The 21297-nt window shown below is 34.0% G+C and overlaps 3 protein-coding genes across 3 annotated transcripts; 2 read left to right on the forward strand and 1 right to left on the reverse strand.

Annotated features, from left to right (window-relative positions):
- Positions 1-97: 97 nt before the first annotated feature.
- Positions 98-3887, forward strand: LOC122585097 (abscisic acid receptor PYL8-like). Its single transcript, XM_043757191.1, has 3 exons — positions 98-335; positions 2332-2550; positions 3482-3887. Exons 1-3 carry the CDS (start codon positions 201-203, stop codon positions 3698-3700), a joined length of 573 nt encoding a protein of 190 aa, XP_043613126.1. The 5' UTR covers positions 98-200; the 3' UTR covers positions 3701-3887.
- A 4436-nt stretch (positions 3888-8323) lies between these two features.
- LOC122597353 (probable polygalacturonase) lies at positions 8324-13566 on the forward strand. The gene is made up of 6 exons (XM_043769957.1): positions 8324-8454; positions 8573-8973; positions 11219-11339; positions 11444-11618; positions 11772-11842; positions 12830-13566. The coding sequence occupies exons 2-6, from the start codon at positions 8644-8646 to the stop codon at positions 13468-13470; spliced, it is 1338 nt and encodes a 445-aa protein (XP_043625892.1). The 5' UTR covers positions 8324-8454; positions 8573-8643; the 3' UTR covers positions 13471-13566.
- A 410-nt stretch (positions 13567-13976) lies between these two features.
- LOC122597361 lies at positions 13977-15110 on the reverse strand. Its single transcript, XM_043769964.1, has one exon. It carries the CDS (start codon positions 14708-14710, stop codon positions 14033-14035), a length of 678 nt encoding a protein of 225 aa, XP_043625899.1. The 5' UTR covers positions 14711-15110; the 3' UTR covers positions 13977-14032.
- Positions 15111-21297: the final 6187 nt, after the last annotated feature.

Raw genomic sequence — 21297 nt, forward strand, 5'->3', positions numbered from 1 at the left:
AATGGTGATGCAAGTTGCAAGTGGTGAATGAAGACACAGCCAAAATAAAAGGAAACCACCAATCGGCGTTCTTCAATCTCCCCTCTCCCTCTCTCTCTCTCTCTATATATATATATCCTTCTCTCTCACTAAAAAACAACGTCAACGGGAATCAACCGACTATTTTTCCGGCGATCTTTCCGACTACCGGTGTCCCGATTATGACGATCTCCGGCGACTGCGACAGTGCGGATTTTTTAGAAAACGATTACATAAAGAGACACCATAAGCATGAGGTTAGAGCTGACCAGTGTACGTCATCTCTTGTGAAGCGAATCAAAGCACCTGTTCATCTCGTAAGTTTTAATAATTTTTTTAATAAAATTTATTTTTCACTTTGATTTTTTAAAATTATTCTATTATTAAATCTGCGATTAGGATATTAAATAGCTTTATAATCATAATTAGTTATTCACTATGGATCTGAACTGAGGGTATTTATATATAATTTATATTTCTCTATATATGTTTTTTAGTAATGTTTATATCTGATTGGAGTGGTTATGATTTTATATGTTATGTAAATCAGTGTTGAGTAGACTATCAGAGACGTGAACAATTGCTCACCAGTTAATAGTTATTTAGTAGTATTAAAATACATCATGTCAAAATGGAGGTTTGGAAAGTCGGAAGGATTTGATTACAAAAAGCTTTTATTAGATGACTGGTTTCCACAAGAACTTCACTTTTGAAGTTAGTTACCTCAAAATTAAAGCACTATTACCAAAAGTGACAAAGATGAAAGGAAATGAAGTGAGTTACTATTAGACGGCGTGTAACACTGCCTCGATGATTTGGTGTCAACCTCACCATATCGCCTTTGGCTTAATTGAAGTTTATAGCCATTATGTTATTAATATCCACAATGCAATGATAGTGCAAATTGCTTTATTTGATCCTACCTTTGGACACTTGCTAAATTTTGGTTAATTTTTTACATATGGTCATAGTCCCATAAACTGATAACTTTCATCATTCGCACTTGACGTAGATCAGCCCCTAAGTGTAGACTGAGGTGAAATTTTTATATTCTACTTCACAAAAAATCAAGTTAATACATCACTTAAAAGCCCGAAAGTTTTTTGGGTGTAGGTTTTAGTGTTTTATCCTAGTTAATTTGATATTTTTTTTTATCAACCCCCAATAATCCACCAATGGGCAGCCCGAAAGTTTTTGTTATACTAATAATGGCATGGAGTAAGCAGTGATGTTAAGAATGGCTGCAGTCGTCTTTTACTTAGCTAGGCTGCATTGTCATGTACAGTTGGCCTTTCCATGAGACCATGATCACATGTTATACGAGGACGTTATCACAATACTTCCCGTTTTATGTCTGCCCTTTGCTGTCCCATTTAATTTACCACATCTTGCAGAGTCCCAAATGGACACTTAATTTCTGTTGGTATTATGTGCCGCCAATTTACTCATAGGGTGCTAGTCATTACCTTCATCAGGATTTCAGTTCTCTTCTGACCATCATTTAATGGTGAATTAGCCAACCTCTCTTCTTTCAACAAACTTCTTAGTTATATATTTATCTGACAATTGCAATATAATGGCATCTCCCTAAAATCCAGGGTTGGGAAGTTTGTGTTACTGATTAATCTACATCTAACGACAATGGATGCTTAGCATGTTCCAACTTCCAACCAAAAGTTTCAGAGCAGGACACTTCTTTTAAAATGTCACCTGGTTGAATATTTTTACATAAGCGGAAATTCTGTGTTGATAGTTGTATAGTGTGGTTTTTGACTTGATTTAAGATAAGAGGATTAATTATATAGAGATATGATTATGAAGAAGATACAAGTTCCCTTTATGTCTCACTACTCGGTTGTAAGAGAAGTTCAATACTTCAGAAAGTGGCCATTTAGGGGCTAACGAGTGGTTGAACATCTGGGAAATAAACCTCTCTGCAGTGTCACAGAGTTTTCATGGTTTATTTTTTTACTTGTTCTGCTTTTTGGTGGCATTCTGGTTAGAAAAATTCAAACTCCTGAAAGAGGCACGAACAAGTTGAATTCGCAAATGCCAACTTGAAGGGCCACTCTGATAAAAAGAGGGATATAGTGACCAAGTTGGACTGGATTGTAAAAAATGTTGCTATAATCTGATTATCAGGGACTAGTTCTGAAACAGAAAGTTATCAAGGGATATAATCTCGAACTATAACCCTCCCGTTTTTTGTATGTAAAACGAACTTGATGACATTTACTTTTTAAATATGAAAAGCTAAATAATAGTAAGTCGTATTCTCGGTGATCCGAAACTGTTACCGTTCTTGTGTTTCAGGTATGGTCCTTGGTGAGGAGGTTTGATCAACCGCAAAAGTACAAACCCTTTGTAAGTGGGTGCAATGTTCAAGGCGGTGACCTTGAAATTGGAAGTGTTAGAGAAGTAAATGTCCGATCTGGACTTCCTGCTACCACTAGTACAGAAAGGTTGGAACTTCTCAATGAAGAGGAACACATCTTAGGCATGAGAATTGTTGGCGGTGATCACAGGCTACAGGTACATATTTTTGTCTCGTCTCTAACCAACAAACAAACATTAGAGGTGGGTAGGTGACGGTTTCAGCATGGCTCTGTTTTGGGTTGAGGTTTCATCTCTAAATGGTCAAATAAAAGATACGTAGCTATAAGAAGAGCTTGTAAATGGATTGAATAGGTCAAACAAGCTGATAATCATACAAAACTCATTTTCAAATTTCAATGAAACGAACTTCCAAAGTCCTAAAGCATTTTATTTATTATCTAGATTTATAATTTTGGTTACTTGGTCAAATGATGAGGATAAATTTTTTGACCATGCATACCTTTTTTCTTGACGTGCTGGTGTCACAGATAAGGGATTCAAAATTAGTGAAATAAAATATCATTCTGATTTAAAACTTGTCAAAGTTTATCTCACTCTTTTCTGGGTAAACTGAATTTGTTACACAGATAGAAATCAGACCAGATTGAGTAAACTTTCATTGTGTGTAGTTTTTAATTATGTATATATCTATACTTCTATACTATATAATATACTATATAATAAAGAAAATAGCCCCCATGTTGAAAGTTACATTAGGAAATGACTAAAATACCCTTAATGAGTATATAACACTATCGGCCCTTTTTCTTTTAAAATACCCACATAAATCCTTTATATTAATTATCTAACATCACTCGACGCCATCACTACCACCAACAGCCATCCCTCACCACCACACAGTCGCCGCCATGAAAATCTCCGGTGCGGGTAACGTGCTAGTATTTTTCAAATTAAGCATTTGCAGGTCAACCCAACCTGATCTGATTCAACATGTAACAAGAATGATCTGTTAAATCAATCATCTAATGAGTCTAACACGGCCGTCTTGTCACTTCCATCAAACATATTTATACGCACATTCACGTGTAAACATTTCAGGACTAATATGGCTTGGTATTTCTTGCAGAATTACTCATCAGTCATTACCCTCCATCCAGAGATAATTGAAGGGAGGCCAGGAACTTTGGTAATTGAATCATTTGTGGTGGATGTACCCGATGGCAACACCAGGGAAGAAACATGCTACTTTGTCGAGGCCTTTATTAAGTGCAATCTTAAGTCACTAGCCGATATCTCAGAGCGCTTAACTGTGCAAGACCGTACAGATTCTATTGCCCAAGTGTGATTCCTTGAATGAATGATTTGTTGTAGAGATCACTTTTGGAATCAACGATGTCCCATCATTGTGCATATAGCATTAGAGAACTTCCATGTGTTTTGAGTTGCATTTATAAGAACATTATGTGTGAAGCATATTGTCCACCCCTTTGTCACGTTTTTGTAATGTTATTCGCATTGATTTTGTGTCTTTAGTGCTGCTAGAGCCCAAATCGCCATATTTATTTCCTATTGCACTCTCCCATGTTATAATGCGAAATTTCAAACTTTAGCTGTACATTCGCTCCTTCTAATACGTTTATGACCCTTTTTATCCGTCTTATTGTTTTTCTTACAAGTATTCTTGGTAGGACCCATAACAATCAATATACCCTTTGGACCAGATACTTGAGTTTTCCATCCTTCATGCAATATGCACATTTCTGATTTTTGAATTTTTTGTGTTAGTATGTTTGGCTCGGTGTAATGGTGGTGAATATCGGAGAAGTTAGATTCAACAACGGTGCGACAGGAAGACCAGAGCAATATGGTAACACTGTTATTAAATGAGAACTATTGTATCTGGTTTGTACGTACAAACTTTTGTTTTTTAGTATCTACTGCTATTTGTAGGTAACTAAACAAGTGATAAAACGCTTTACATTTTGACTTTTTAGTAATGGGTTAAAGCATAATGGCAAATGGCCTGACTGGAAAGGACTGTTGCGCTTGGTTGTGTAACCAGACTTTATGTAAAGCAAAGTATGGCTTAGGTTCCCTTTTTCCCATTGAACAATAAACAGCCTAACAACAAAGTCACTATAATGTAGTGAATCCTATGCTGACTACTACAAATAAGCTATAAAAGCATTGATCGGACTTGCTGATTTCATATCAATATGCTGAAGAACCTCCAGCTAAACTGTGTGAGAGTAAATTATTTTTTTGTGTGTGTGTGTGTGGTGGGGGGGGGGGGGGGGGGGGGGGGTAGGTATATGAACATTTAAGCAAAAAGAATGCGATAAAAAAATCTAAGCATGCAAGTAAACATCCATACAAGCATGATGTATACATAGATGCAGAGATAGTACTCTGTTTGTACAACCAATGTAGAGTGCGAGTACAATGGGTTTAATACATGGTTTTGAGGTTCTTTGGCGATTTCCTTTCCAGTGAGGCATTGCGTACGTTTGTCTGTTTGTTGATCATGCCTTATTTTTGCACCTCTTTTTATGTCAGCCTTTGGCTTTTGATCAAGAAGTCTTTCAGATAGACTTGAATCCCGGCTGGCTTTTACCCAAGGCCAAGATCTCACTATTTTAGGAGATGAATGATGATATACTTAAATCTTTTCTTCTTTATCTATGGGTTATGAAGCTGCGTTGGGCAGAGACTATCTACCAATAAAAGACCTACTACCGCCCCTCTGCGTCCTATATATGGGAATTATTTTATATAGGAGATAATAATAAATCATAAAAAAATAACAATATGGAATAAGATTATTATTATTATATAATGTATATAAAAACAGGTTGTATAATAAAGGCGAGATAAACCCTTCATCTGAATAATGGAGATAACCTTAAGTCCAGACGTACCAACCGATTGTTTTTCTCGTTTGCCAGACGAAATCATTGTCGAAATCTTATGTAATTTTACAAATTTGAAAAGCCTGTGCTTTTGCAAACTCGTTTCGAGACGTTTCAATAGGATTGTAAGTAATAACGTCGACACTGTTTCTCTCTTTTTCTCATGTCGGAAGTATAAGAAGCCGTTTAGGTCCTTCGTATTGAACCCCTTTAAGTTCCTCCTCTAGTAATATTACCGCCGGTGAAAAAGATGATGCTTTTTTTGATCCTTTTGATAGCAAGTTCTTTTGCTAATGCATACTTTTAGTAAACTCCGGGATCTACGCATCCAGCTTCCTGCTTGCCATAAAGGTATTCATAATAATCGTAGTACCTTGTTCAAGTGGAAGGTTATGTTCAGAAATAACAAAGTCGATTCATTTGTATCTGTTTCCGGATTCAGTTTACGGTACTAATGGAAATTTGTTATATAGAGGAAATTATAATCTTTCCAAGAAATTTAGAGTATTCTATGATTGTTTTGACGATATGAGAGCTAGGATTTGGGTGTTGTTAAATTGCATTGTTCATTTTCCATTGTTGGAAAAGGTTATTATTACACATTCTGATAAAAAGGTGACGGTTTCTCTTGGTGGTCAGAAACTTATTCTTCGGCTCCTGTGATGAGTCGGTGTCAAGTTCCTTCGTTAGAATTGCCAGTTTCAGGTTATATGATGAAGGGGCAACTCTGATTTTGGCAACGGTGGTGGATGATCACAATGATGTCACAATTGATAGGATTATTAACAACAATGATGATTTTGATGAAGATAAAGTGGAGGCTGCATATAGTGAAGCAATGATGCAGATTTTAAACAAGCATAAGGTGTGATCGCTAAGGGTGGAACCTGCATGATACTCCAATATTAATTAACTCTTCTACCAGTCAACATCATTTCTGATCGATATATGTGTATTTTATGGTTTACGAAGTAATATTTGCTAATTTGATATATCGATCCTCGATGAGCTTTTTTAGATTTTTTATTTTTTTTTTGTGTCGAATATGTAAGTGGTAGTTTTTGGCCAAGCTAACCAAATACAAAAAAAAATTATATAATTTTCAGATCCCAATCTTCTTCGAATTTCAGTTCCATCCAATTTTTTCAATTGCATTCCATAAACCAATGCCACTAGATAATAATTACATGAATATTTGACTTTTGCTTACATGATTACCCTATTTTATGTATTAGCTAGTATTAATTTTTTGTTATCTTATTGTTGGGATGGCTAGAAATATCTTAAACGGCAATTTGCTAAGTTAGTACTCCTTGTCTTACTTATCTTCCAATAATTATAAAAAAGCTTCTTAAAATCATTTTTGAAAAAACTATGACCCTTAGATGAAAAAAAAAATAAATTCTAGCCTTTAGATTGTTTTGTTTACCTCATATTCGTGTTTTGGATTTGTTTACTAAATTATTAAAATTACATTACCTTCAATTGTGCCAAATCCTTTTGAAAATATATATTCATAGCTAACGTTATGCGTTTAATAACCAGTTCACCTCTTTGTTTTAATTAGTATTACTAACAATTTTAATGTAAAAAGAATTTGATCGACTTTTTTTAGTCAAGTTAATAGTGTGGAAACATGTTTAGTTATAAAGTAATTTTATCTTTTAATATATATCTTTCATCTTATTACATATATCAATCATTCATATTTTATATCTTGATATATTTTATGAGAACCATATTTTTAAATCTTTGTCTTACTAACTTATTAAACTTATCTTTTTTCTATAAATATTAAAATGATTAACATAATAAAATATATTGTTCAAAATCTATTGTTTTCTTCCAAATTCTACTATTAAAAAATTTTATTTAAGGATATAAAAGTGTTACATAAGTTGCAAGGTCTAATATTAGATTATATATCCGATGTATAGGAATATTGTTTCTTGTTACTTTGAGACAAACGACAAACTTAGGTCGTGTTTGGTTCACAGAATTTGATGGAATTGGAATTGAAATCCATTTCTTAGTGCGTTTGGTTGCACAAAGAAGAGAGAATCTCATTCCATAGGAATGTAAACATTCCATCATTTGATGGAATCTCCATTCCTTGGGGATGGAGGAAGGAATTTCATTCCTTCCATCACTTAAATTTTCAAAAAATCAAAAACATTCCGTCAAATTCCTTTCCTTCAAATACCAATTCATTTGAAAGATTTCATTCCTTCCCAAAACATTTTGTGAACCAAACACGCCCTTAGTATTCATTTTCATCTATTAAAGTGTTGTTTTAAAATTTATAGCTTTTTAACTTTACATCAATAAAGTAAATTGTTATTTTTGATAAAATAAAAATTATGTAATTTGATAACGGACTATTATACTCAATATACAAGACTATCATAATGATAATTATCTATTTCTAACATATAATGTATTAAACTGTAAATATATAATGTTATAAAAATCATCAGTGTAATTAGTTATATAACTTAGTCCGCGTATTACGCGGGATTATAATCTAATTAGAGATATTTCAGTGACTTACAATTTTTTTCATAAAGGAGATAAACTTACCTTAACTATTAATAACATATGTTTAATTTCAAAAAGCTTTACAAATGATAGTTTAATTTTCTTCTTTAAAGTTTTTTATAAAAAAAATTATAAATTAATGACAGGTGACTAGTCAACCCGATCAACTTTGTTCCTCACAAGAGGAAACTGAAGACAGATCTCCGCATAATAAAGTCTCTGAATATTTTATCCAAACTATTTGAACTAGAAATCATTAGTAACTTTCTTTTTCAATGTGTTATTTGTATTCATAAAGTCTTAATTATATAGGTTTCATTTGGGTTTGTAAGTTTTTTAATGTTTTTAAAGTTTTGATACAATATCCCAAAAGACCATCATGAATTATAGATTTCTCCTTATATTTATTTATTTTAAACATAAGCTTGAAATACATAAAGACCGTTATGGAAAAACAAAATAAGAAATAAAATAGGTTCTATAAATAAACAATGACGAAGTTAAATTAAAAAAAATACACATCGTGTATCGTGTCGGTTGCTATTTTCCACTCTCACCTCTTGTTAAACACAAACAAACTCTATCAGCATATCTCTCTCATAAATCCTTGGAACATTTCTAGTAGATCTACTCATCATAAATCTATCTATATGTATGTATAATCTATATGTACACACAATAAGTTTCTTTCACATTTCACCCTGTCCTTTTAATTTCACATCCATATTTTGCTTTAATCTCACGCAACTAATTTAATTCCTAAATTTCAGGTGCCTATAATAAAACAGCAACAACAGTAACTCACTCCCCAAATTTGCTCCAAAAATTAGCAAATAATAAAATGAAGTCCCGAGGAGGAGTTTGGGCGGCGGTGTTAGCATTAATGTGGTGGTGTTCCGGTGCGGTGGCGGAAGTGGCTACGTGTTCCGGATTGGTGCCGATGGTGTACCGGAGTGATAAAATATCGATAACTGATTACGGTGCAGTTGGAGATGGAAAAACGTTGAATACGAAAGCGTTTAGGGAAGCGATATATCGGATTGAGCATTTGAGAAGGAGAGGAGGCACATTGCTTTATATCCCTGCTGGTGTTTATTTAACAGACAGTTTTAATCTTACTAGTCGAATGACCTTGTATCTAGCCAAAGGTGCTGTTATCAAAGCTACACAGGTACGTACTCCCTTACTCACTCATTAATCCGGCTTTTTATTTTTATTTTTATTTTTGAATCGGTCTAAATATTTAATAAACAATAAATTATTGCACGGTGCCTACTATAGAAGGTCCTTCACAAGTTCACATACATTTTCAAAAATAGAGTAGTACTATGTAAAAGCTAGCTACACCAAAAGGTTAAAAATAATTGTTTTGTTACATTTCCCCTTTTTGCATCTCTGACTGATTTTAAAAATCTAGTCGAGATGTAACTAATTAAGCCCGAACGCAATTAATTACGTAATTGCTACTAATAACTTATTGTTTTGTGATGTGCAATAATGAATGCTTGAGTGATAGTGTAGTTTCATGAGCGTGCTACTAAACAATAGGATGAAATATTTTGGCCAATTTTTTGATGATCACACATGAGATTTGTATAACTAGCAGCTGAATGAATTAAGCATGTATGATCTGCTATATAGATCCATCCATGTGTTAGATTTTATATACTGTGGTTTTAGCTTTATAATAGCAAGCATGCTATCCGCACCAAATATTTTTTACATATGATTGGATTGCGTCAATACTACTACTATATTCCTATTAAGAACCGCGATAAACATTTGAGTCAAAATTTTATCTATTTGTATATCAAGTGATCATTAGGCAGAAACAATATGTAATGCACATGTTTTTTCATTATTAGATATATGACATTGATGGGCAGTTTTTATATATTATCTTCAGAAACACATTGTATTAAACTAGAGATCTTATTTACGAGTAATATTTTTAGGAACCGTGTGTACTTATTTTGCATTGTTGCTAAATGCTAATTGTAGTAGCAAATAAGAAAAGAAATAAAATCAGTGGGGAATATTGTTCTTGATAGAATATTAGTATAATACTTTGCCCATGGTGATGAGTTAATGATTTCTTAAAGTAGCAGAAAATTGGACCTACAAAATGTGAAAAGAAGTGAGCTTATGTTGCAAGTAGGGATCACAATAAGTTTAGTGGATTCCTGAATTTGCATGAGGGACCAATCCCATGTGCATATACACATGTAACATTATGGGAAATAAATAAAAAACAGCTATTTAAAGGATGGCTTTATTAGTTTACTCTCATCAATAAACATTCTTTTATATTATACACACATTAAAAAGCTATATGCTATATATACTTTATAAATGATTCATTATATGCTGCTAAAATTGATTGTAGTTCATAAACTTTCTCAGTATATTCACATTGATGATCAATGATAAATGGATGCAGGTTACCCGGGAAATGTGAGTTTTTTTTTAACTCACATTTACGGGGCCTAATCATCGTATGTGTGACTGTTTCTGAACCATTTTCTGGCCATCTCCAGTATTTTATCCAGCGGATTTGAAATTGAGATCTCTCATAAAGAGGTCTAGGATGTTAACCATTAAACCACTTTGGAGGTTGTTTATATCTTACATGAATAATGATGGGTGGTTTAAATTCACATGAATAATGATGATTAATTTGAAAATTAATGGCTATTATTAAAATTTGAAGTATAATTTTTGACAACAGAAAAGTATAATAAGTTTTTACTTCTTTAGAAGAAAGATTGCTAGTTTTACAGTAAATCTGTCGAGAAGAGGATAGTTATATTAAATTGGATTGGTTTAAGATGTTTGGTCTCTCTTTTTACATTATGCACCAATCCCTCTGCTCTTGAATCTTGATTCAAAGACAACTAAATCCAAAATTAAATAGTGATAATCAGCAAGTTTTAAGATTTGAATAAAGACCGAAAGACTAAAGTTAGAACGTCTTTCTCATGCTACGAGAGTGATAAAAAGAAAAGGGGAGCATTGGTAATATCTAACATTAGAAACCATGAGATTATGTTTCTTAGTTTTGTGTAGAAGTTTTATGTACATAAACGCATAAGTTCATCATAATCTCAATCCTTGGATCCATGTATACTCAGATTCATATCAGTGCAACATAAAGTTCATACCACCTGCTAGCATACGTCTTCAATCTTTGCTTGACAAAGAGAGTCTCATAAGCTGCAATTACTGGCCCTAATAACTTAATCAGTTTGCAATGGAAAAATTGGTGATTATACCCTGAAGAGATGTAAATGAAATGTTATTATGCTTACAGTGTATTGAAACCCTCACTAATTATTGAAAGCGAGAGTGAACTAATAGACCAACAAACTGGTTCCAGTGTGTTAACTGATGTACTATTATTTTCATTCATGCTTTAGGACACAACAAACTGGCCTCTGATTGCTCCACTGCCTTCTTATGGAAGAGGAAGAGAACGTCCAGGTGGAAGGTACATGAGCTTCATCCATGGAGACGGTCTCCATGATGTGATTATTACTGGTATGCATAAAGTGATGCTTCTTCAAATGGCCTTGTAATAATATAAATAATCTCAGTTTCTGAATTATTTGCTCTAAATGCATACTAAAAACAAAACTTGTCAGGCGAGAACGGGACTATTGATGGCCAAGGTGATGTGTGGTGGAACATGTGGAGACAGAGGACCTTACAGTTCACTAGACCAAATCTTGTTGAGTTCAAGGATTCTCGAGGCATTATAATTTCTAATGTGATATTCAAGAATTCACCTTTCTGGAACATTCACCCTGTATACTGCAGGTATTATGTAACCAGGGCAAGAAATGATTGTGAATTTGTTTTTTAATTAATCAATAAAAATTGCTATAATGCATATTGTCATCATACGACATATCTGAATACTGCGTTAAAAATTTACTGACTTGTTCCATTTTCTGTTACTTTTTTGTACAGCAATGTTGTTATTCGGTATGTCACAATATTGGCTCCATCTGACTCTCCCAACACTGATGGAATTGATCCAGGTACACGTTATGAAAAAGAACTGCAAAAATGGCAAAATGGGTGGGCCAGTTGGGTTAGGCAACAAGTCAAATGGGTGATTTGCTATATGGGCTAGATTGGGTTGGGTTAAATGGGCTGGATCCGGTTGCGTAAGATAGTCTTAACTTTGTATACTCCGTAGGATTATCGAAAGTCTATATTTATATTAATAGCATTCTTATTTTGTATGTGGAGATTAGCAAAGTTTTGCACATTTGAGATGACACCTTAGATGGATGAAATATGACTTCTTTCATGTTTAGCCAAGTTTTACTATATATTATCCATTTGACCCCTGAAAGATAATATACGGCCTTAAGGGAGCTATTTCAAGTCGATTTGAAATCCGATACTTCCAGCTTAGACCATTAACCTTATGTTCTCATCTTTGTGTTCTCTTTCTTATCATATTGTAGAATGGAAATGGAAGAAAAATTAGCAACTATATTTCATATATAATATTTATGTGTTTTTCATAAACACTGATAAGATGTAGGGGCATGGCATGGCCGACCCAAAAATCTAATGGAAGTGTAATAATAGTATACTGTTAGACTTTTTTATATCTTTCTTATATGTAAATTTTGGCCCACCCTGAACCAAAATCTTGGCTACACCACTATAAATGAGGACAAATTACAATGACATGAAATTTGTTCTTATGTACATCACCCTCGTGGCCTCGTCTCTAAGATAAATGGTATCACTTACTGAAGTGGCAAACTTTATTTGTGAAGGTCATATCGGCTACAAGTTGGTGGTGATTGACTGACGTTAGTGCTAAAATATGATGGATGATTTAAATTCTGTGTTTGCAGTATATCCAATGTAATCCATGAAATTATAGGTGTAGGAGATGAATATTTTGCATTAAAAGATATGCTATGAGATAACCAATGTATACATAGGTGGTAAGTTAACATGATATAAATAGTACTAATTTTACACTCCTTTCTTGTATTATGCAGATTCAAGCTCCCATGTATGCATAGAGGATTCTTACATTTCAACAGGAGATGACCTCGTCGCTGTAAAAAGCGGATGGGATCAATATGGAATTGCTTACGGTCGTCCTAGCAATGACATCACAATCCGGCGCATCACGGGATCTTCGCCATTTGCTGGAATCGCTGTAGGAAGTGAAACTTCCGGTGGGGTGACAAACGTATTAGCGGAGCACATAACCCTTTCCAACACTGGAATTGGAATCCATTTAAAGACAAATATCGGCAGAGGGGGTATTATAAGAAACATTACTATATCCAACGTTTTCATGGAAAACATTCGTAAGGGAATCAAGATTGCAGGCGACGTAGGTGACCATCCTGACGAAAACTATGACCCAAATGCACTACCAATTATGAAACACATAAGGATCAAGAATATATGGGGTGAAAAGGTTCTGGAGGCAGGTTTAGTCAAGGGTTTGAAGAACTCTCCCTTCACCGACATCTGTCTTGCTAACGTTCATCTATTCGGGTCAAGTGGTTCAAGACACGGTCCATGGACGTGCTCAGATGTAAGTGGTGGTTCAGTTGAAGTTAGCCCATCACCATGTTCAGAGCTCATTAGCAGTAGTCAAACGGGTGCCTGTTCTATTCCTTTCTGAATGTATGTCTCATAATTTCAACTTTTATGTTTGTAGTATTGCAATATATAATTCCTTTGATTACACAATCAATAGTAAGTTGTAAAGTTGCGTGTCCTTACAAGTATTACTCATGTTGCGGTCCATTGGTTAGACATGTGTCTCCAAAAGGATGAAACTCCTAGGAGGACGCAGATTCAATCTCGGGTTCCTTATAAAAAGATACCATGGTGGTCATATCAGTATGTTAGTATGTTCACAAATCGAGTAAGACTTCTATGATCAGAAAAAGTGTTTTGGTAAACGAAGCCCTTAGGGCTTTCGTTAAGGTGCATTGGATAGTTATACGCTTATCATAAAATTCATGGGTGGGTTTTTGATATGGATAGGTATTTATGTACGTTAAGTGAAACCCTGTTAAATATCATGTCTTTTGTTTCTATTTATTTAAACTAAACATAAAACATTTCAAAAATATGTTTTCTACATCTCCATCATATCTTCAATGGATGCAATTACTTTTCAACATGTGTATATAGCACAGATTATTTGCATAGAGTATCAATCAACCCGCCCAAATTCATCAATCGAAGGTGTGTTTCATAAACTTGCGAATGTTCTTCATTAACCCATTCTCTTCCTCTCTTCTTTTCCGATCCTTTTCACGAATCAAATTCTTCAATTTCTCCCTATCAAATACATGTTTCGTCTTGATCACATTCTCGCTACCTTTCTGTTGGTTGTTATGATTTCGGTGGGCAAGAGAGGCGTGATAATGCTTCATCTTCAACCAATTCGTTGGAACTTCAGCATGAATGCTTTTCGATCTCGTATCTTCATATTTTCCAATTCTCTCGTTATTTCGGCTGGGAATTTTGGTCCGATCAACCTGGTACTGCGAGTGTTTCCGACACGGTCGCTTGGGTCTTCCTACCTGATATGGCCGACGATGCGGTTTCTCGTTGTAGTGACGGTTAATCGAATGAAATTTGGTGAAATTCATACGTGGCGTCATATCACTCGTTGTGTTTTCCGGTTGAACATGGTGGCTATTGACCGGGAAGGTGGAGGTAGTTGCATTGGACTGTGATGTGACGTTGTGCCCGGGGAGGAGAATGTGAGAACCGGTGAAAGTTTCAGGTTCACGGATCGTGCTCGGTTTTGTCACCGGAGTGTTGATGGTGGGACGAGCGGCAGAGACCGTAATTATTAGTAGGGTAAAAAAGTTGAAAATCGTCGCAGTAGTAATTTTGTTGTCCATGATTTTTGGGGTGTTTGGTTGTGTGTTGGTATTGGGGTGGTAAAAAAGGAAGTTTGATCGTTATGACAGGTTTAACAATTATCACGGGCCGGGAGCGGATTGAATGGATCATCCATCCACGTGTTTGGGATTACGTATTTCACTAGAAAACACAAATTTTACTCCCAACATAATCAATTTGTTAGTTACTACCTTTTACCTTTACCTTTTGCTTTGTGTTTTTGTTTCGCTGAGAGTATTTCTATTCGGACCATTATCTTTTTTAGTGATGTACATAAAAAATCGACTCGAGTGCAGTTTCTCACTTGACGTAGAAAATACAAGGCATGTATAACAAAGATGCATACATCAATTCTGACGCAAATCATAACATAAGAAATGACACTTTCTTTTTGCAATAGGATTGTGTACAAAATATTGATATGATATGTTCCTAGGCATACTATCAGGACATGAGTAACTTGGCCCTTGTAAGGAACTTGAGAAACAACAAAATGTATAAGGTCAAATAACAAGTATCATATAAACCATGATTATTTCAAGCTCATTCAACGTTTAATGGTCTCGGTTGGTTGCAGGGGAAGAGCATTTCGGGTTTGAATTTTATATATATAGCTTAATTTTGATTGTGTATGTACTCAGATTCAATCTGATTCAAATGTTGCAATATAGATTTATTTGTTAATTAGTATCAATTAAGTTATTTTCTTTAGAAAAGTTTGAACATTGTACCTCTAACTTACAGAGAGACATGAGTGCAGTAGTAGTCCAAGAAAGGAAACAGATGGCCATGAACATTGATCTCGACTGCAACAAGACAGTGAATTTCCAATCCCGCCCTCGGACTTCTAGAAATACTCTACACGCATATACTCTTAAAAAAGTGCATTTCATGTAGGGTCATACTGGAAGCCCTTGAGGGAGAGAAGAGTATTCAATGCCTAGGATAGGAATGAAAAGAGCTTCATTTGTTTACATATCTTCTCTAATCTCATTGGTATTGGATGTTTGATAAACCTTATTGGACATGAACCCCTTTTATAAGCCAACAAAAGATGGATTTGTTTTCAAAAAGATAGTAATCCAATTTAGTGGGGTCTTCCATATCTTTGACATTTGGAGTTTAGTGCTACCGCAATAAACCTTGCTTCAGGACTAAAAAGCACAAAAAGATGAGATTGTGCTTGTAAAAGCATATCTACCCACGAATCATTAATCCACAGATTAGCACAAATAACATATTTTAATCCCTTATCTATGTTTTCATGAGAAGACGCTAGCTATTGCATAAAAGAGTCGATCACACCTTCATTTGGTACCAAAAGTAGGGATAAAAGAGAGGAAAAAGGGGGAAATGGGGGGAAAAAAAACTGGTGTACGGATCGGATATTTGTTTTGGAATGTTAATTTGGTTGATCGAAAATCAAGATGAGTTTTCACCAATTTTAGATACAAAGTAAAGAGTATCATTTGGTTACATTTCATACTGATCCTTTCTAATGAATTTGGTTTAATTTCACAATTGCTTTTGTATTGTAATTCGTTTTAGACTTAATCAAATCATCTTCAAGTATGACAATATAATTTCCTTCAATTTGAAGAATAACATGCTTCTCAAAAGCATGATTTAGTAAGTTTTTGGACAACAAGCTAGTTTAACCAAAATTACCGGTTGTATGTTATAATTGAGATTAAACGACACGTTTCTTAATTGATACAACGAGCTGAGTGACACATCTAGCGCATCTTTGTGATTGTGGTGATCGATGGCTAATTGTTGATTGTAGTATCAAAAACGACAAATTTGTTCTAATTAAGCCGTGTCATTATTCCATATTCTTATCATGCATGCTATGGACCACAAATCATTTACCTTTTAGATCATAAATATAAAAGCTATAGGGATGGAAGAAAAAGCAAATTAAGAAGCCAAGGGGAAGAAAAGAGGGAAACTAGAAGATGTTCCACTACCAAATTAAGATGCATGTTCCTGACCCTTGGGATAAATGACAAGTCATTAATTTTAGTAGACATTCTATGATCTACACTACAATATATTTATATAAATAATACAAAATACAAGGAATCAAAACCGTATTTTGACATTCTTTCTTCAATCTTCATTGATGTTCGTTTTGAGTGGCGACCGTATCTAATTACTATATGGCAGTATATATATTTATTATATATATATATATGTTGCATATTTCTCATTTGACATTCCATCATAGATTCATATCCCATCCATATCATGTTGTCAACACCTATTTCGTTCGATCCGGATAAAAAGTCGACATGATCGTATCATTATATATGTAATTTTGTTCTTCTTTTTATCTCATCAATCTTGCTACATGCCATATCTACAGGCTGAACTTGAATTTTTTAAGTTTACTATCAAATAACATCCAATTTTGTATATATAATCATATGGGTTATAATTATTTGAAAACTAGAAAAATAGTGAAAATTAGAAAACAAATTTTCACCATTCATTTCTAAAATCTAGATCCACTTTTTCTCTCCTCCTTTCCTTTTGTAAACCCGTTTTTCATTTCCTCCACCACCATCCACCGTCTCCGGTCATCTTTTTCCAATCAGCCGCCACCACCGTCGTCGTCTCTTTTCCTGGTGGATACGGTAAGGGCGTTGCCCTTATCTGTTCTAAAAGGGTTGTCACCGGACACATATGAAAATGGTATGGATTTGATGGGCGGCGATCAAAGAGATGTGATGGTTCGATACGGTATCGGTTCCGCCCTTGCCGTCGCCGGAGCTAGCGCCATGGCTAGAAGAGAAGATAAGAGAAGAGAGAGAGAGAGAGATCGCAATGGTCGTGATAGTGGTGGTGGTCGCCGACATCGCCATCACCATCACTGGAGGAGAGGACTACAGGTGATCGGAGATGATGGTAGTTGTGAAGGTGGTCAGAGATGATAATGATGGTGGCTCGAGATGATGGTAGTGGTGGTGGTGGTGGTCGAAAATGATGGTGGTTGTCGGAGAGGAGAAGCAGCACCAACATGAGAGAGAAGAGATAAAACTTTAATCTGGGCCATAGATCAACTCTTTTGAATGGTCGGGATCTATTTTCCCGTTTCCAAAAAAAATAATTTTCAAATGAATAATTCACATGTCATCATATTCAACTTTCAGTATTATATTTTAGCTTTTATTTAATGGATTTATCTTTTGGTATTTTATAAGAAGAATATATAAGTGTTCTTTTTTTTCATTTTTTTTTCTTCTTTTATTTGCATTTGAACAATGCAGTCTATAAAAATGAAATCATTAAATCTTTAAATAGAGATAAGAATGCTTTCTATGCCATACAAATTGGAAGTGGTAGGCAATAGGCATATCTAGTGAAGTAGTGATATTTATATGCAAGCAATCTTTGGGGAAATTATGAGGAAGTGACTGGATCAAACTAAAGCCCAAATCAATTTCACAATTGTATACGACAGATTAAACTTTTTAAGCCTTTTTGACCGGATTTCTGTAATTTCTTTTGTCAATTGTTTTTCTTTAAACTCTAGTCAAAAGTATCATATTAATACAAAATTTGAAATTTCAATAAAATTAATAAAATAAGAAGTGAAACTGTATATAGACCAAAAATTCATTATTTATTTATGCCTTAAACTCTAATTGTAACAATGCAATATATATTAGATATTTCATAAAAGATAACTATGTTTTTCACGTTTAATATAGAAGATTTCAATAAGTTCAACCCTTTTAACAACCAGGTTGTCTAAAGAAGCAGGATTTATCCCTATTAATTGTCATGTCTTCGGATGGATTAGCTAGTAGAGGTTTTTTCCCATCAGGTATTTGAAATAGACATTTCTAATTCGAGAGAGCTTTCTAGCGCGGACCTGATTAATACGACGTATGTTATACCTCTCGCTCCCAGATCGTGACACGGAGTTTCAAGCGAAATTCACCTTTAAAAAAAAAAGTTACCTGGTCGATAAAGATGGTTGTGTCAGATATATTTATCTAAAAAATCTAGTTATGGTGATATTTAAGGTAAGAGAAAAAAAAATTCATGTTATGGCTAAATGATGACGAACATTCTAGAATTATATTTAAATTATCTTGGCCTTTTATTTTCCTATGTAATTAATTAATTTACTTTATTTATAGTTTCATGATCTCCCATCTATAAATTGGGATGTAAGTTATTAGTAGTTTTTTGATAATTATATGAAAAGTCTTCCTTTCTCTCTATACACAATTGTGTGTTTAGTGTGTGAAATTTTCTAATTTTCAGTATTCTAATTGAATCAACAAATTTTAGAAGAATTATTCTTGGGTATTCTTTTTAACATTTAGTTTTTTTTTTTCCCTCCCTCTAAAAGAAGATGTTTGAGTGTTAAGAAACCTTTAAGTATGTATTGAAGACCCAGATTTAAACGTTTACACATTTAAAATCTAATCTGAAAACAAAGAATATCTTCTATATATGTCTCTAATTAAGTGATGACATATTGACATAATAGTGATGTATTTTTATTTTCTTTTAATGAATGTGAAGGGATGAAAACCTTTACGGCTAGGACAGACTGAGTATATATTTCTAGATCGAGAGAAACATATATAAATGGGAAAGCTCAACCGTTTTGTGGTGTTTGGTTAGACCTGACCCTTGAATTAATTCATCATCGATCCCACTGTCTGATATATAATTATGTCAATAGTAACTTTATTCAGATCACACTCTGATTCATAATTTTGACCCTTATTGTGATATAATGTCCTTTGTCTAGTTAATGTGATTTAAAAATATCAGTTCCTTAATAGTGGGCTACCAACAATTTCAGCTCAAATATTTATTTGCTCTTTAATGCATGTCTCTATTAATGTATTGTTGTGTCAACCTGGCCTCTCGATCCTTTAAGCTTGGGATCGAGGCCGTTACATGTTTCTTGTTAATCCGTATGTACACAACTACACATACATATGAATACGAAGTTGTTAGTTACATATATCGCTAATACGTACATCGGTTAATTTCGTTTTTATTTGCTTGTAAACGTTTCTACTTAATTGATGACATATTCAATTTGATAGAGATCTAACATATATAACTATTTAAATGTATATGTAATCTCATGTATGTACTAATTAAGAACTGTTTGAACATAACACGGTTTATTATTTAATAATAATAATAAAACAATGCCCTTTCATTAAAATCACTTAATGGGAAAGCTCCTCCGGTTTGTGGTGTTTGGTTAGACCCCTAATAAGATACATATATTGTCTTGTACATGTAGTTGTGTTTATACGAAGTTATTCACTCGCTTATTTCTGCATGGAAAATGATTTATCATCCTAAAAAGTTAGCCTAAAAATCCTTCTAATAATTTTAGATGATAACATGTGGATACCATTAATTCTCTTCTTCTTTTTTAATCTCACCCCTGATTTTTTTAATTCACATGTCCTCATCTAAAAGTTAGGAGGATTTTTAGGCTATTATATAAGGAGGATTAATCATTTCCCATAATAGCTTCATAACGCTTATTGTGACATCATATTCTATGTTAACTATTAATTGTTTATAACTACCGTACGTATTAAAAGTTCTCTTTAAGTGGGCTATTAATACTTTTCAACCCAAAATATGTGTCTATATACTGATGTGTCAACTGTGATTTAGAAATCATAAGTTCCTCGAAAGAGGACTACCCATAAATGTCAACCCCAAGTACGTATTTGATTCTATAATTGATGTTATAAGTCAATAAAGAGTGATTTAGTATTATACGTTCCTTATAAGTCGGCTACTAATAATTTCCATTATCCCAGTATTTGTTAGGACGTGATTACATGTTTCTGATATATGTATACATATAAATCTATATGAACATGAAAATGTTACTTACATTATATAGTCGATCAATAAAGCTAAGACAACGATCGTTCTTCTGTTATTTTTCGCTTGTAGCACGTAAGTAAGGCGTTCGTTTATAAATTAGCTTGTTAGAATACTTGAGATTTAATTAGAATTTTGTATATTTGTGAATGTGGGGCAAATTGATTAATCATATAATTAGTGTGATTTGTTCTTTTTTTGGTTGCATGGTACTAGTATATAATTGCGTTATGCACATGTGATTAACTATTATCCCAGACCGGAATAAAGTACTAAACTTCTGATGTGGGGTAATGGGCCGAATATGAGCTACAAAGATTATTATACAGAGTTCACTGATCATTTGACCAAAGACTACTAGTCCTAAGAAACTTGAAAACTCCACACGGCCGGGTGACACGGTTTCAAAGTCAGCCTCGGTAATAAACATAACTATTATTTTCAATAAACATAACATATGTCTTTTAACCCCATTTTAAACCAGATCTATACCCGGTCGTTGACCGGGTTAGAAACTATATATATATATGTTAGAAATTATTGATGCAAGTTATTTTATGACCGCTTATTTTAGAACCAATCTTAAGACGTGTGTTTTTTTGTAACTTACACACGACCATGATCATCTCCGACCACCATGATTTTCCGACCACAGAGTCGCCGGGAAGTCTTAGTGTTTTTACAAAAAAAGTCTTGTATA

Source organism: Erigeron canadensis, chromosome 1 (assembly GCF_010389155.1).
Source record: "Erigeron canadensis isolate Cc75 chromosome 1, C_canadensis_v1, whole genome shotgun sequence".
NCBI classification, from domain to species: Eukaryota; Viridiplantae; Streptophyta; class Magnoliopsida; order Asterales; family Asteraceae; genus Erigeron; species Erigeron canadensis.

Excerpts from the sequence above, each read along its gene's own strand:
- LOC122585097 (XM_043757191.1), top strand. The coding sequence starts at position 201 with ATGACGATCTCCGGCGACTGCGACAGTGCGGATTTTTTAGAAAACGAT. Across the intron at positions 336-2,331 it reads TCAAAGCACCTGTTCATCTC|GTATGGTCCTTGGTGAGGAG; the intron begins GTAAGTTTTAAT and ends CTTGTGTTTCAG. Across the intron at positions 2,551-3,481 it reads GCGGTGATCACAGGCTACAG|AATTACTCATCAGTCATTAC; the intron begins GTACATATTTTT and ends TATTTCTTGCAG.
- LOC122597353 (XM_043769957.1), top strand. The coding sequence starts at position 8,644 with ATGAAGTCCCGAGGAGGAGTTTGGGCGGCGGTGTTAGCATTAATGTGG. Across the intron at positions 8,974-11,218 it reads CTGTTATCAAAGCTACACAG|GACACAACAAACTGGCCTCT; the intron begins GTACGTACTCCC and ends TTCATGCTTTAG. Across the intron at positions 11,843-12,829 it reads CACTGATGGAATTGATCCAG|ATTCAAGCTCCCATGTATGC; the intron begins GTACACGTTATG and ends TGTATTATGCAG.
- LOC122597361 (XM_043769964.1), bottom strand. The coding sequence starts at position 14,710 with ATGGACAACAAAATTACTACTGCGACGATTTTCAACTTTTTTACCCTA.